Source organism: Medicago truncatula, chromosome 8, assembly GCF_003473485.1.
Source record: "Medicago truncatula cultivar Jemalong A17 chromosome 8, MtrunA17r5.0-ANR, whole genome shotgun sequence".
Taxonomy (NCBI): domain Eukaryota; kingdom Viridiplantae; phylum Streptophyta; class Magnoliopsida; order Fabales; family Fabaceae; genus Medicago; species Medicago truncatula.
This window is the reverse complement of record NC_053049.1, coordinates 45611826-45628676: the sequence shown is the minus strand read 5'-3', so window position 1 is coordinate 45628676 and position 16851 is coordinate 45611826. Positions and strand designations below refer to the sequence as shown.

The 16851-nt window shown below is 34.3% G+C and overlaps 1 protein-coding gene and 1 long non-coding RNA gene across 2 annotated transcripts; one reads left to right on the top strand and one right to left on the bottom strand.

Moving 5' to 3' along the window:
• On the top strand, positions 1-880 carry LOC112417084 (uncharacterized). Its single transcript, XR_003007563.2, has 2 exons — positions 1-141; positions 262-880. It is a non-coding gene; the product is annotated as an uncharacterized lncRNA (long non-coding RNA).
• A 13132-nt stretch (positions 881-14012) lies between these two features.
• LOC25502112 (pentatricopeptide repeat-containing protein At1g80880, mitochondrial) lies at positions 14013-16806 on the bottom strand. The gene is made up of 2 exons (XM_013591662.3): positions 16229-16806; positions 14013-15532 (listed from the first exon to the last, which is right to left on the bottom strand). Exons 1-2 carry the CDS (start codon positions 16717-16719, stop codon positions 14527-14529), a joined length of 1497 nt encoding a protein of 498 aa, XP_013447116.1. The 5' UTR covers positions 16720-16806; the 3' UTR covers positions 14013-14526.
• Positions 16807-16851: the final 45 nt, after the last annotated feature.

Genomic DNA, 16851 nt, shown 5'->3' with positions numbered 1-16851 from the left:
TTTTACAAATCCACAATACGCTTGTCATAGCTGCTGCAAGTATTTGCACAAACATTTTCTAAATCCCCAGCATCGCCGGCCACAACAGCTGCTCCTTAATCACTTTTTGCAAAGATTCAAGTTAGACAAATGGATGCTGCAGTATATACATTTTCACTTATGATTCCATACTTTTTCATTTATTTGTTTGTTTGTTGAGTTTATTATTTTTATTTCTTTTAATCTCTATTAAATATAGATCTGTAATTTCTCCACCTACAGGGAACATTTTCATATGCAACACGTTGAAGATGAAGATGCTTTTTATTTCTTCATCATCATCATCTACCATGTGTTTTATTTGGTCAATTACAAGTGTAATTTCTTTGATTAAAAACCCAAATGGACATCATGCCAATCCGTTGATGAAGGAGACCAAGTGCCATCATATGAAGCAAAAAAAAAAAAGTAATCAGGTCGAATTTGCAACGGAGGCATCATATGCAGTTTGTGCAACGTGTATTTGCGGAGTATGAGAGTGCGAATTACGAGAAGCTTGTAACCTCCATTGAAGCTCATCCCAACAAAGCAGTTCAAGAAGTATTGAAGTCCTTTTTGGCTAAAATTTACAAGAGACAAGCGTAGATTTCCCTTGTAAGACAAAGACCAACATTGTTTGAAGATGCAATAGGAGCTAGCTAGAGTCCTGATTTCTGTGTGGAGCTGAATTTTTCAAAATCAAATTTCTTACCATCTCTTTTTTAGGGGGTGATTAATCTTGTTGTACTTTATTTTGTAAATTGTCTTGTGATACAGTTTTTTGTCAGGGTTAATAGGTTTTTACCCTCTGTCATATGAGATCTTTCTCTCCTTTCCAATCGATCCATCCTCTTCTCTCTTATACCCTCACTGTTCTTTCTTTCAAATTCTCATCAATTTCCATCATCTCTCTCATCCTTCATCAACTTCATGAACCTTTAAACATTCATCTTCTTCTCCAACACAAACATCCATCTTCTTCTTAACCAAAAACTAATTTTAAATAACAAAAATTATTAAAAATTCCTCATTCACTTTCAAAATCATTTTCTCCATTCTTCATCTTCTTCAAAATTATTTTCTCCTATAATTTTGTGGAGTAAAACGGATTCAAGCACAAATTCATGTCAAACAGGTTCAAACAAAAATCATAGTTCACAACCTTCAATCACACAACACTAATCACATCATGTTAATCTCACAACCTTTTAAACTATGGTTCACCTCTCTTCACCCTACTCATTCCAAAACCACAAGTGTTTTTGTTGGTGTGTGGGTTATTTTTTCCAGATCTGAAAGATGGTGGATGTGTGGTTGGGTAGGCGAGAGTTGGGGGAGGAAAGTGGATGTGTGACTGGCACCGGAGAGTCTCGGACGAGGAAGTGGCTTGACTTGCGGTGGTGGTCAGCCGGAGGTGGGAGGGGCGACGGACGGTGGATGATATGGTGGTTGTGAAGATGAAGAAAGAAAAGTGGGGAAGGGAAATACGGATTGAGAAGAAGGAAATCGCTTCTTCACTTCTCTTCTCCTTTTAACAATTTGTTTTTTTAATTTCATTTTAATTTTTTTATGACATGTAAATATTTTAATATAAATGGGTATTAAAAAAAATCAAAAATAAAATCATATACACACTCAGCGTGCCACATCAAATATAAAAGTCATCCAAATGGTAGGAAGTAAAAATCTATTAACTTTTTTTTTTTTTATTATCAATAACTTTTTCCTTCTGGAATATTTGGATTTTTGTTGTTATTTTTTCATGTTCAGACACAGACCATCGTTTTGCATGTGAAAGAAACAAAAAAAAAAATGGATAGAGTAAATAAAGGGAAGATATTATCATTATAATTTGCCTCCCTATTGGTCAATACTAGTATAACTAACTGTACTATCAACTGTTAATTGCTCATATTAACTCCTGTCATTAACATTCTCATTGGCATTGTTTGTATTGCCCGAATTAAGAAATTATATAAGTTGATTGTTAGGGGCAAGTACAAGCTACCTGACTCATTATTTTTATTTTGGATACACGAGTTAGGGATTAGAGGGACTTAAGCAAGTTAAAAGTTTATTTTGTACGAACATCAGTAGTCGTTGATTAAGAATTAAATGTAATCTTTAATTTTTTTTAATCCCTTACATCGCTAAATACCATACTAAAGGTTATGATGAATTTCATTATTTTTAAACTCTTCTTATTTTAATATGATTTAATGATTGAAAAAAATTGTTATTTTTTTTAGAGAAAATATAATAATTTATGCTTTACCTATTTTTAAAATACTACAAGGAATAATTATAAAGTTGGTGAATTTTGTTTGAACTATGTGACTGCCCTCTGCTGTATGCTTTTAACCACAATCGACTGTGTTTTTGAATTGGTTGCCTCTATTAACGAGAAAGGAAAAAAATAATGGCCACATAAGAATGATTGATTAATTGATTGCTCACACATAGAACCCCCTATAGCAATAATCACTCCGGGAGCTTCACAGATATTAACATTTAATATGTTTTAATTTAGATTTATTGAATGTATTTATCTAAACGTAAATTTTAAAGAAAGTAACCTGTTCTCGGTTGCTTCCCTCAAAAAAAAAAAAAAACCTGTTTCCAGTTGCTCTCAAATAAATAGTTCAATCATTTAAGAGAAATAGATATTTATCTCAAATTCAGCTTATCCTAATAGTATTATTATGATGCTCACAAAATAATGATTGATTGATTGCTTGATATGTACTAAACCTTTTAAGTATTTACCGTTTACTTTATAGTTATACTAGACCTTCTATAATATGTCCTACTAATTTGAAAAACGTTGCGGAGGAGATTAAGGAGTTAGAGCTTGATATCCTTCCAAATGCAGTATAACTTTTTGTGTGGTACTAGTGGTCAAAAGGGCTGTCACCAAATCTCAATGGGATGCCATGTTGCCTTGAAGAGTTTAGGTTATCCTAAAGATGAAAATTTTGCATGCATTTAAGACGGAGCTACTTGGTTGGGTTCCTTTATTGCTTTTTTGGATGGAGCTACTTGGTTGGGTTCCTTTATTGCTTCTGGCAGCACCCACTTTTTCGAATTTAGTATTGAGAATAAGTTAACTCTAAGGGACTCTGTTGTCGAATATCTTCTTTCCCATGATTTAATTAAGAAGGACTCAAGCTTAGCTACACCATTTTATTTGTCTGATTAGTTGCTCTTGCAAAAGTATGCGAAACGTTTTGAAGATAAACCATCCTGGCTATTAAAGCTATATCAGGGAGGATGATGCTAGCATATGGTGCTTGGATAAGTTCTCAAAACATATTTTGATGGAACTCTATAAACCAGCCATATTATGGATTATGAATATTGATCTAGTTTAATTGTGTTGTTTTGTTTCATTTGCTCAGTAAGTTGGAACCTTTTTTTGGCTTTTATATCGCTAATTGTTTGAACTTTATAAGGAATTGAAACAAGAGAATAATTGTTTTACTGCATTTGATTTCTGACGTGGTTAACACTATCCTTGTTTTATTCCATATACATTTTTTTTTAAGACATAGATTGTTTAATTAGAACAATGTTTAATTATAACAACGCTTCACCCGAACACGGAGAATATTCCTCCGGAAATTGAAAGTGCAACTGGGAAAAGTTTGGGAGATGATTCGGTGATCCTTTCCTTTAGGTTTAATAGCAGTTTTAGCCCTCTAACTTTTCCAAAGTTGCGATTTTAGCCCTTAAGAAAAAAAACTACAAAACCGCCCCCTAAGTTTTGCAACTGTAGCTGTTTTGGCCCCCAAGACCAATTTTGACTCGGTCTACGCTGACGTGACACGCTAAGTGAGGTGCCATATGTTATTTTATTTTGTTTTTTTTATTTTAAATTGGCCTTGGGCGGCCAAAACTGCTACAGTTGCAAAACTTAGGGGGCGGTTTTGTAGTTTTGTTTCTTAGGGGGTCAAAATCGCAACTTCGTGAAAATTCGGGGGCGAAAACTGCTATTAAGCCTTTCCTTTATCCTCCTTAGGACTTCAACATTTTCCGCCACAACCATGTTCTTTGGGGGACTTCTGTTGTGACTTCCTATCCCGATAACTTCCGTTGCTCCCGGACTCGAATCTACTCGGTTTTCCCCTCTGTAGCAACTCTTTGATTGCGTCCTTCAGCTGACTGCACTACTCGGTCATGTAGCCATGGCCGTGGTGGAATCGACAAAATTTGTCTTGTCTACTCATGGAAAATCCTGGCCCTTATAGGGGTATTGAATTCCTTCTTCCTTGAACTCTATTTTTAACATATATCGTAAACATATCAAATGTACTCTTATCTCATATGTTGGTAATTCTACTAAACCAAAGTAGAATCTAAGGGGTATTTGTTTCAAGGTTAAGAATGACATTCCCGGGAATACATGGCTAGGGAATGATTATACCCATGTTTGTTATGAGGTTGAGAAAAAAATATTCCTGGGTATAAAGGTTCCTGGGAATGGAGTAACCTCCCATAACTTCCATTATTCCCATGAATTTATTCTCATGTAAAGATATGGGAATGTGCATTCCCATGATATTATGCATAGATTTTAAAAAAAAAATTGTAACTTCCAATTTATCCAGGAATGTCAAGTTATTTGCCAAACACTTTTTTTAACAAATATCCAAGAATCAAATTTTCATATTTTCAGTCCCGGATATGTTATTCCTGGGAATAATTTGTGTTTCCCAAAAACAAACGCCCCTTTAAAAATATTAGAAATGGGAGAGTAGCATGCCATACCCAATCTTAATAATATGCATAATCTCTTATGTGACCATGTCTGATGACTTGTGCGTTCTCGTTTGATCAGTTATAACTTATAAGCAAATGTGCAATAGGAGAACCTTTTGGTGACTAATATGAAAAAGAAGGAAAACAGAAGACGCCAGCTGAATGATGGAATCTTCCATGTTATTGATTTATTCTTTTAACTGAAACAAGAAAAGGGAAACTGTGATAGATAAACTGCGGTGAAGTTGGAAAGAAAAGGGTTCATGAAGATAACATTGTGTGTTTACCGATGTTAGCTTGTTTAGAGTGCCGACAATGACAACAAAGTATGATTCTAATAATATCTCAGGTTCTTCTATATTTTTTGTATTACTCTCAGAACTCCTCATGCTCTCGTATGCTCTTCTAAATCCTCCAAAAATCTGGTGGTGGTGAAACTGGAGAGACTGGAGAAGTGATGGATGCACTATTAACTGATCCATATCCAACCACAGACTGATCTCCATAAAATGCCAATTTCGTCCATAATTTCTTCTCGATATGGTACATTTCAGCTATATCACCATCGTCATCCATAAGCTGCTCTATTTCATCTCTAACCTGACTCATCCAAAATATTAACTTGGCTAATATGGCACTGCTTCCTTTTGCAGATGAACAGAGAATGTTAGTGACTAATTTATCAAAACCAAATAACTATTATTAAGAGAAATATCCTAAGCAAGAAAGTGGATGAAAAAATTCTGTAGACATACATAATGACAGAATTTTGTACATTAGCACATTTTCACAGGGTTTCTTGTATAACCCTTCTTTTTCTATATTCACGAAGGTATTACTATTGTTGCCTTCAATAACTTTCCATCGTATTGCAGTATCTATATAGCCTCCATGGTTGATGTTCTTGGGATTAAATCAACTTGGTTCTCTAATATGTAATAAATATTGTCAATCTACTGTTAAATCGTTAATTGTTGTTTCCAACACTTCACCATAATAAACATAGCAAGTAGAAATCCCCCCTGAGAGATGCACAGGTTCACATTTAGTACACTTTTTCTATGTATTTTTTGTCTCTATTTTTCTCTAACTTCTTGGTAAGAAACTAGTGAATTTTTCCATCAACAAACCAAATAAGCTATATTATACATAAAACTGAAATTATCCCTAGCAACAAGCACGGAATAGTACTAGTTGCGAATCTTGTGGTTCCAGCAAAACATGTGAATATGAGGTGTGGCTTCACTATTCTGCCCATAAAGAAACCATTCTAGAGTGCGAAAACATGTCACCAATGACAAGAAAAGTAGATGACATCTGCTGTAAAGTTTGTTCTAGAAACCATCAAGGGCAGCTTATCATGTAATGCTTGCATTTGATGGGAATTTCATAAGGGTTAGGATGGTCATTTGGAGGCTCTTATTTCATATGATTTAATGTTGATATGGAAAAAGGGCCCTGACCATATTTTCATCTATAACAAAGATTTCATTCTATTTTTGCTTTTAAAAATGTGTTATGATTCTACTCTATTGCATAGTAGATGTTTTTGCATTCTATTTCTAAATATCATTTTACTCTTGTTTTCATCTGAAAACTAAGAAAGGAATTATTCATTCAAATATGTTGTCCCTTGACGCTAAGACTTGGAAAGGGAATAAGATTGTGGTTTGGAGTTTAATATTAGGTGAATTTGTATATCCTTGTTCTTGGGCAAGTCTAATATTTCTCTTTCATTCATTGCATTGAATTCAATGAACAGGTTTAGCAACAATAATTGTGTTTAAAGCCTCTCACAACAAGAGCTGAAGTCAAAGGCAAATCAAATCTATCATTATCAATATGAACCCTCATGGTTGATTGAAGGATTAGTTTGTGCAGGTAAATTCTTTCCACAATTGATATGATTTCATATTGAATGATGAAATTGCATATCTTCTATCTTACATCCTTATATAATTTTATTATATATCTTTGAGATGGATTTGTTCTTTACCTCATTGACGCATTATTGTTTTCTATTCTCTAAGCATGTTTCCACCTGATATAAATTTTCAACATATATTTAAGAATAAAGTAATAAAGTTGGTGAATTTTGTTTGAACTATGCGATTGTCCTTTGCTATATGATTTTACCCACAATTGAGTTTTTGAATTGGTTGCCGCACTTAACGAGAAAGATTGTATATATAATAAGGGTAATGCTCAATTTTACGAAAGAGACAACAATGAAAGGCACAACTTCATATGCTCCTTTGATTTTCAGCAGCACACGACCGTGATTTCTATCAAAGGTGGACTTTATAATTTTTTGATTTTTTGAAAACAGTGCATAGTTGTATTCTTGCCTTTTTTATGTTAAATTGCTTCGTAAAAAATATTAATGCTCATATAATAATGCTTTTGATTGATTGTGTGTGTGAGAGAGAGAGCAAATGATGAGAAAAGATAACAACAATAGAGCAATTGCGGCTTTCTGCCTGCAGTGGAATTCATATATATATATATATATATATATATATATCTTGTTAACACAGTGCCAAAAGCAATAATTTTTTTTTTGTTAGTGATAGAAAAGAAAGATAAACTAGAACTAACATCACATGATTTCAACCATGAACTGAACATTTATTTTTCTCTAAAACATCACTTTAGATACCACACATATTCAATTTATAAGACAAAAAATCTTTCAGATTCTTACCTCACTAACACTTGTGGTTTATCACCACAAGAAGCTCTTAAAGCATCCAAATGACTTGGTTTCAACACACCCGACAATCCCGACTCTGTTATGTCTTTCAATAACCACGGTTTCTCCAATGACCAAATCCATCATTCTCAAGACATAGTCGCCAGCATGACCAGAATCTCCCATTTCCTGAGTTCAAGCCTTCAGAAACACATTATCCCTGCTTTTGAATTGGTAAGAAGTTTATGTCCTTTCTAAGAAAAGGCTATTACTTCGTTAATTGCATATCTTGCTTCCATTAGTGATGCTCATGCTCACATGAAACTAAATGTTAAATTTTTGCTTGATATGTATTAAACCTTTTGACCATATACCCTTTATTTTATACTAGACCTTTTATAATATGTTCTACTAATTTGAAAAACATTGTGTAGGAGATTAAGGAGTAGCATGCCATACCCAATCTTAATAATATGCATAATCTCTTATGTGAACATGCCTGATGACTTGTGCATTCGCATTTGATCAGTTATAACTTATAAGCAAACATGCAATAGGAGAAGATGCCAGCTGAATTATGATGGAATCTTCTATGTTATCGATTTATTCTTTTAACTGAAACAAGAAAAGGGAAACTGTGATAGATAAACTGCAGTGAAGTTTGAAAGAAAAGGGTTCATATAGATAACATTGTGTGTTTACCGATGTTGGCTTGTTTAGAGTGCTGACAATGACCAATGACAACAAAGTATGATTCTAACAACACCTCAAGTTCTTCTATATTTTCTGTTTTACTTTCAGATCTCCTCATGATCTCGTGTTGATTCCTAGCAATGCTCAACCTCTTCTAAAGCTTCCGAGAATCAGGTGGGGATGAAACGAGAGAGACTGGAGAAGAGAAGGATGCACCATCAACTGATCTATATATCCAACCATAGCTCTTCTCGATAAGGTACATTTCAGCCATATCACCATCATCATCCGTAAGCTATTCTATTTCGTCTCTAATCTAACACACCCACAATATTAACTCAGCTAATATGACACCTATCAATTGTCGTTTCCAACTGTGAAGAAAGAATATAACTATAAAATGAACATCACCTTCTGAACTCTCCTAGTCAGGGAACAAGTCTGTTTTTCAATCAACAAACACGTTCCAAATTTAGAGATACTGCTCTTATATGTCAGTCCACTCAGCAACGGATAAGCCTCAATTTCTAACTCTGCTTCCTTTTGCAAATGAACAGAGAATGTTACTGACTAATTTATCAAAACCAAATAACTATTATTAAGAGAAATATCCTAAGCAAGAAAGTGGATGAAAAAAATTCTGTAGACATACATAATGACAGAATTTTGTACATTAGCACATATTCACAGGGTTTCTTGTATAACCCTTCCTTTTCTATATCAATGAAGGCCATACTATTACTACTGGTTTCCTTCAATAACTTTCCATCCTACTGCAGTAGGTATATAGCCTTCAACAACTTAGTTCTCTAATATGTAATAGATATTGTCAATCTACTGTTAAATCGTTAATTGTTGTTTCCCACACTTCACCACAATAAACATAGCAAGTAGAAATCCCCCCTGAGAGATGCACAGGTTCACATTTAGCACTTTTTTCCTATGTATTTTTTGTCTATTTTTCTCTAACTTCTTGGTAAGAAACAGCTAGTGAATCTTTCCACCAACAAACCACATAAGCTATATTATAAATAATTCTGAAATCATCCCAAGCAACAAGCACAAAATAGTACTAGTTGTGAATATTGTGGTTACTGCAAAACATGTGATTACGAGGTGTGGCTTCACAACTTTGCCAATAAAGAAACCATTCTAGAGTACGAAAACATGTGACCAATGTCAAGAAAAGTAGATGACATCTGCTGTAAGTTTGTTCTAGAAAAAGGATGGAGAGTATTCTTGTTGGGAAATGCCTGCATAATTTCCCTCCTCCGTGAACTCAAAATAGGCACTAGCGGAAACGTGAAATATAAACGTAATGACACAAAGAGAATTTTAGCGTGGAAAACCTTCTCAATATGAGAAAGGGAAAAAACCACGGGACCCTTGGGCCTCTTAAAACTTCCACTATAATGATAATGGGAATACAACAACTTCACCCTTAGGTGGATCTCACTACAATATATCTCTCAATTTGTAAGGAACACTCTCACAAATTGGCTCACTATTTCTCTCACAAGAAAACTCTCTATGAGGATGACTTTTCTCTTGAGCAAGGCTCTCTTTCTCTTGCTCTTTGTTGTTCTTCTCTTGTGGTGTGTTGTGAATGCTTGCTCATGGTCCTATTTATAGGAGAAGCAAGCCAAAGTTGCCTTACATGCATGAAGACATTTGTCATTTGCCTTTCATGCAAACACCAAGTGTCCTTTGCAATGCATGCACCACACCAAGTGTCTCTCATGCATTACAACATGTGTTACTCATACACTACACCATGTGTACACCATGCATCTTGCTACTTGTCATCACATGCAACCTTCCATCTTGTCAAATGTATGTTGGACATGTAGCAATGGCTGGACCCCACAATTCTAATACTGATTTTAGAGAAAAAGGGAGATTTTAGTGTTATGTAGTTGAACATAATCCAATCAGTTACAAGAGTTCCTTGATTGGTTATCGTTGAAATAAAGTAATAGTCTCCTGACCGTGAACAGAAAGCAGTCTTCAACTGTCCAAAAGGATATCACAATGAGAGAAGCTAATTCTGATGAGCAATCTATTCAATTCTGATAAGCTCTGTGCTATGTGATTGTAATGCAGTTATTCTAATACTGACCTTAATCAGTGGTCACACATCTAAACTACATTTAATATGCATCATTGAATAAATAAAAATTGAGTAAATCATCAATTTAGTCCCTATCTTTGTACCAAATTCTCATATTGTTCCCTGACTTTATTAATAACTCAAAATGGTTACTGTCTTTGTCAAACATTTTTCATATTGATCCTTGACTCTATTAGTTGTTTTGTATTTTAAGTCATTAACGTACCAAATAAGATTCGAAAGATATTATGCCATTAACCACTAAATAATATTCAAAAGACATTGAGTCATTAACACTCAAAATACAAAACAACTAATAGAGACAGGGATTGGTGATTTACTCAATAAAAATTACCTACATGTACCTTAATATGATAACACTTCCCCTTATTGCATGCAGAAACTCGATTCTATTATGTAATCTGATGAGAAGAAAGAGGGGAGGTAGAATGGATGAATCATCCAACAAAGGTCTATGAAAGAAACAATAACTTTCTTGACAGAACAGTTCATTATGTTTTTTATTTGCAAACAATCAACTTGAGAGGACCAGTTATGTATTTGAACGAGGAGTTTCAAACTATATCGTCTTTACGCTCTAATTGTTATTTTTATTGTTGTGGTGTTGATGACTGGGAATTAAATTAGAAGTTGCTGCTGCTGCAAGAGAATTTATATACATAATCTCAAGCATAAAAGCCAAATTGAAGAAGGATCATCTTAATCTTGTTGAGCAATTGTGGAAACTAATTGTCAATGCTGGAATGTTGCTTGCAATCCTGAAGCCTATATGCTGGAATTTTTTTATTGTATAAAATGAAATAATGAAGTTTGAACCTTCAAACACTTTTTTGTCAGTTTTTTAAATTTCCAACAACCATCTTGTGCAGATTTTTGTTTAGTTGGAGAGTACCCAAATGGAGAAGAGATAGAGGCATGGTTGTATGTGGGAAAGTATAGATGTTCTATTTTTAATTTTAATAAATTTGGACCATAGATTAAATCCAATTATATTTTGTGTTCCTCAATTGAGCTCTCACTCATGAAGTCACCTGTAAATGAAATCAATCCTGCATATTCATATTTTTTAAAGTATGTATTGGATTAGGATTTTAAAGGATAATTTTTGTTTAAAAAAGTCTTGAGGATTTTAAAAGACTTTGTAAGATTTTGATGATTTTAAAAGACTATTAAGAATTTTAATGGATTTAATTCATAAGATTTTAAAGGATTTGAAATGATTTTATGGATTTCAAGAGATTTTAACAGATTTTATGAATTTTAAGAAATAATTGAAAAAAATATCATAACACACTCTCTTTCACAAAATCTCAATAAAAACTCTTTTATTTATTTTATTTTATTTTTTACGGGAGAGCTAGAGCTACAAAATCTCAATAAAGACTCTTTATTTTATTTTATTTTATTTTTTACGGGAGAGCTGGAGAGAGAGAGTGAAGGAATCAGAGAGAGAAAGAGAGGGGGAGAGAGGTTTTTTACGGGAGAGCTAGAGAGAGAGAGAGAAGGAAGGGGGGAGAGAGAGAGAGGAGAGGAAAAGAGAGAGTAAGAGAGAAGGGAGGAGAGAGAGGGAGAGATAGTAAAATCTTAAAAGAAAAAAACAATCCTAAGAAATCTCATGTTTTCATGAAAGATTTTTTCATGCTAAAATTTTACTAGAAAATCCCACAAAATCTGATTTATTAAACAATCATTCGAAATTTGAATGATTTTGAATACCATTAGACTTTTTTTAAGTGATTAAGAGTCTTGATTGAATACCACAAGACTTTTTTTAAATGACAAAGAATCTTGATTGAATAACACAAAACTTTTTTTAAATTGGAAAGAGTCTTGATTGAATACCACAAGACTTTTTCATGATAAAAAAGTCTTTTAAAATCCCTTAGAATCATGATCCAATACACACAGGAAGTCAAAAAAAAAAAAAAAAAAACGGCACCTAAATATGATAACTTCGTTGCATTTTCTTCTGGAAGTATTCCTAAAAGTTTAAAGGGACCAATGTCGTATTGTTTAAGGATCATTAGGCTAGGAGGTTTATATGTCAAAGAGTGTTTTGGAAATTCAACTTGTTAGAAAATTGGGGTCACGCATACATGGGCATAGGGGTGGGAATAGGTCAGGCTTTGATAGGCCTGAGTCTGGCCTACGAAATAAATCACAAGCCTGAACCTGACCTATGGCTTATTATAGGCCGTTTTTCTAAGTCTGGCCTGACCTATTTAAAAGTCTGGACTGGCCTGAAAGCCTACTTAGAGACCTACTTCACATTAAGGCCATCAAATAGTTCATTTGGCCTACTAAATAGTTCAACTTGTTAGAAAATTGGGGTCACGCATACATGGGCATAGGGGTGGGAATAAGTCAGGCTTTGATAGGCTTGAGCCTGGCCTACGAAATAAATCACAAGCCTGAACCTGACCTATGGCTTATTATAGGCCGTTTTTCTAAGCCTGACCTGACCTATTTAAAAGTCTGGACTGGCCTGAAAGCCTACTTACAGACCTACTTCACATTAAGGCCATCAAATAGTTCATTTGGCCTACTAAATAGGTTAAACATGTCTTAAAGCCTACTTAAAAGCCTATTTCACTACAAGTAAATTTTAACTAGATTAAAGCCTACATAAAAGCCTATTAAGGGACTAATAGATAGAGAAAAAGATGTTTATATTTTTAATATATGCAATTATTTTAATATTAAAAAAAATATTTTTTAATAAATAAGTATTAATAGGCCGACCTATTATGCTTAACAGTCTTTTTTTGAAGCCTAAGCTTGGCCTACTTAACTAAACAGGCTTTCTAAAAAGCCTAAGCCTAGGCCTATCTACTAAATAGTCCAAGCCAAAACAGGTCAGGCCGTAGGCCCCTGTAGGCCGGCCTGGCCTATTCCCAACCCTACATGGGCAAGCTGAGCGTTTGCAATTATGTAAGAATTATAAGACCATGTACAATGAGGGTGTTGAATCTGACTTTCAACAAATGGAGCATGCCTAATGGTGTGTCGAATGGTGTCGAGGGATGAACTGGAGGAGAGAGATTGTTGAAGCCTGCACACAGTTCCACGCGTCACATCTTGGTTGGTGGAAAATGGCGCGTGAAGCTGCATAGCGCGGAGAGAGAAAGTTGTTTGTGGGTAAGTGGTTGACACATGGCTGATTCTGATTGGCTGCCTGAATTTTTCTCATTTTAATAATTTGAACTCAATTAACTCATTGTAAATTAATTTTTTTAAAAAAATATTTTTTTTACCAAAATTCATGATTTTTTTTATCTATAAATAGAGACTTGGTTTATTTGATTTAGACACAGAAAAAAAATCCAAGTTTTTTACTATCTTAATCTTATTATTATCTTTCTATTAACTTTTCTTTTGAAGTTTTAAACTTCAAATGGATCCCAATAATAATAATTTATTGTATTGCATTTTAAGTTAAGAAAATATAAATAAATTATTTAAATAAATTTTGTTTTTAAAATAACTAAAAAATAAATTGTTAAGTGTTTTTTATTTTAATTTAATTATAATCGATAATTGTAATTTTATGTAATTATAAAAACAAAAATATAAAATTAAATAAGAATAAGAAATAAAAAGTGGAGGGGTAGAGTGTTGAATGAAAAACCATTGGAGATGGTAAAAGTTGAATGAGTGTTGAATAAGAGAGAGAAAATGACGTGGAGTGTTGGGAATTGAAAAAGTGGATGTTGAATGGTGTTGAAAGAAAAAACCATTTTAGATAGTCTAAGATATAGCCAATTAATCAACAATGGAAATTCTCATGAAGACACAACCAAAATATGTGTGGGATTTAGCATGAGACAATCAAAACATCCTTTCCCATACTAAATATGTAATTTGTGTGCTGTGATGAACCATGAGACAATCAAAACAAGGGAGTATGAGGGCCAGAGCATGCAGCAGCGATCAAAACCACCAAGGGTACATTTATCTATCAGAGAACGTTCGAGGTCACTCTATTTTCCCACTTCTTCAGTACATCTTCTCTTGTAGTAAAATTCAAAACTTAGGCAGGCTGTCAAGGGGTTACAGCCAGCCTTTGAAATGAACTCAAGAAATTTCGCCTTTAATTAACAATATCGGCACTGCAAAGGCTACCATATTCACAATGGTAGAATGCAGAATGTCAAGATAAAAATCAGGAGCCTATTTTTCTCTGCTCAAGAGTCAGAATTTTCCTATCTTCACTGCTCTCGATGAATTTTCCATTTCAGAACTCTCGCACTTTATCACTATTAGCTTTTTTAACAATCTGTTTTCTTTTAACACCACTATCAAGTACTTTCTTATGAAAGAGCTTATCAAGCTTTGGATCTTCTGAACATCCGTTTGAGATCATCTCCTCATAAAAATCCCTGGCCTTTATGAACCAACTGCATGTCACAAACCCTTCAACCATTTTTCTGTAATGCATACAGCTGGGCACCACATCATACTTCTTCATTTCTGCCCAAACTTTCAGTGCATTTACAGGTTGCTTCAACTTTAGGAATTTTACCAGAATTATAAGAAATGAATCCTTATTTGGACCCAAACCAGAACCTTTCATCTTACTCAGAAATTCTAAGGTTCCATGATAATCTGTCCCTTCAAAAAATGCATGGTAGGTCTCAACGGTTGGACTAACATTCTCCTCTATCATTGTGTTCAACAGTATTCTTGCCATTGCTAGTTTTCCAGCTTCACAAAGGGGGAGTATCATGGAGTTAAATGTGGCAGAATTTGGCTGCAAACCTTGTTCCTTTAACTTATCTATAGTCTTGAGAGCTTCCTTCAAACAATTTTCACGCGTTAAAACATACACTAAAGAATTGTAGATCTCTATCCCAGGGATCCATTCCCTTCTCTTCATCTGATCATAGAGTCTAAGAGAGTCAAAAAGATTCCCTTCCTTTGAAAAGCAGGAAATCATGTGACTATATGAAGTAGCATCTGGTGTTATACAGTATTTTAACATGTCTCTCCAAACTCTTTTCGCTTCATATACATCAGTTGTTATGTTACACCATCCATTAAGAATAATGTTGAAGTTCTCAGTCTCAAGCGGGAAGAGCTTCTTGTTTACTAGCATATACTCTTCAGCCTCTTCGACGTTACCATATTTACAAAGAGAAGTCAAAAGTGCACGGAATGCTTCCTGATCAGGAGTCAATCTAGAGTTGTTCATAAAGTTGAACGTTTCAATAGCCTTGGCAGCGTTGTTTGCATATGCATATCTGATTGAAATAAAATGACACAAGAAAAATGAGAAACTGAATTATCTGCTATCAATAGAGTTGCCATGGCACTAACAAGAATCGATGAAATTTATCATCATTCATCAACAGAAGACTATCACCGTACACATGAACCATAAAAATTTAATGAAAGCATGGTAATAGTAAATTAAATAATTCAAATCCATTACTACAATAATGACAGAATTTAAGCAGAAACAATCAGATGCATCAAAAGTGATTTATTTTTTTTCTTTCGAAAACTCAGCATCCAGCCTAAGGACCGACTAATCTGGAGCAACAATCCCACTGTCCACTAGCGGGGAGCCAATTTAAAGCCCGAGCTTTGCTACTAAGGTGAATGTTACTTCATAGCACTCCTATCTACATATTACTAAGGTTTAGTTTGGATAAACAACTTATTTGCAACTTATAAGACAAACACTTGTCATGATAAGCACTTATGTATAAGCTAATTTTATAGCAAAAGATAAAATACAGTTAAATTGTTTTCGTATAACTATCTTAGAGAACTTATGTACAATGTCATAAGTTGTTTTCATAAGTTCTTACATACAAGTACTTATGTCAATCAATAAGCTCAAATAAGTCAATCCAAACAGGCCGAATCCTAGCAATTCACGAAGATGAAGATGAACATGCATATTGCAATACAGAGGGTATATGATTGTGTACCTGTCAATGATAATAAGCATAGCCTGATGGGTGGAGAGAGAAGAGGAACGCATATCTCGAACAATGGACCAAGCAGTGTGAAACTTGTCATGAGTGCCCAAAACCCATATCATCAAGTTGCAAACTTTCTCGTCATTATAACCTAAATTGAAGGCACGGAGTGCAGGTTTCAAATCATCCCTTAAAACCCAAATTGCGGAACGTATCAAATCTATATTTGGTTTCAGCGACGAAAGGCAATTGTGATCGTCATCGTCCTTTTTGAGCAATTGGGTGAATTGCAATAGAGATGGATCATCTAAATCAAAGTTGAAGTTGAAATCAAAAGGCGCATGTTGCTGAGTTTGAGAATGAGAGTGAGAGGGTACTGAAAGTGTTTGATAGAAAGCCTGAGAGAAAGATGATGCCACAAAATGGTGGGAAGGTTTTGCAGCTGTAAGGGCGTGAAGCCTCCTTGAAAATGAAAGGCAAAACTGCCAAGGTTGAGCCATTCCAAACCTTCAAGTGCTTATTGCCTTCAAACTTATATATGTATCTATGGTAGTAACATTTAAAGCATCAGGGTCATTGGCTTTTGATCATATTGGTGCTGTGTCTATTTCTCTCTTAACAACTTATTATCT

Bases quoted from the DNA above. Each gene is read 5' to 3' on its own strand.
- LOC25502112 (XM_013591662.3), bottom strand. From the start codon at position 16,719: ATGGCTCAACCTTGGCAGTTTTGCCTTTCATTTTCAAGGAGGCTTCAC. The intron at 15,533-16,228 runs GTACACAATCAT...TATTTCAATCAG, and splicing joins ATGCTTATTATCATTGACAG to ATATGCATATGCAAACAACG.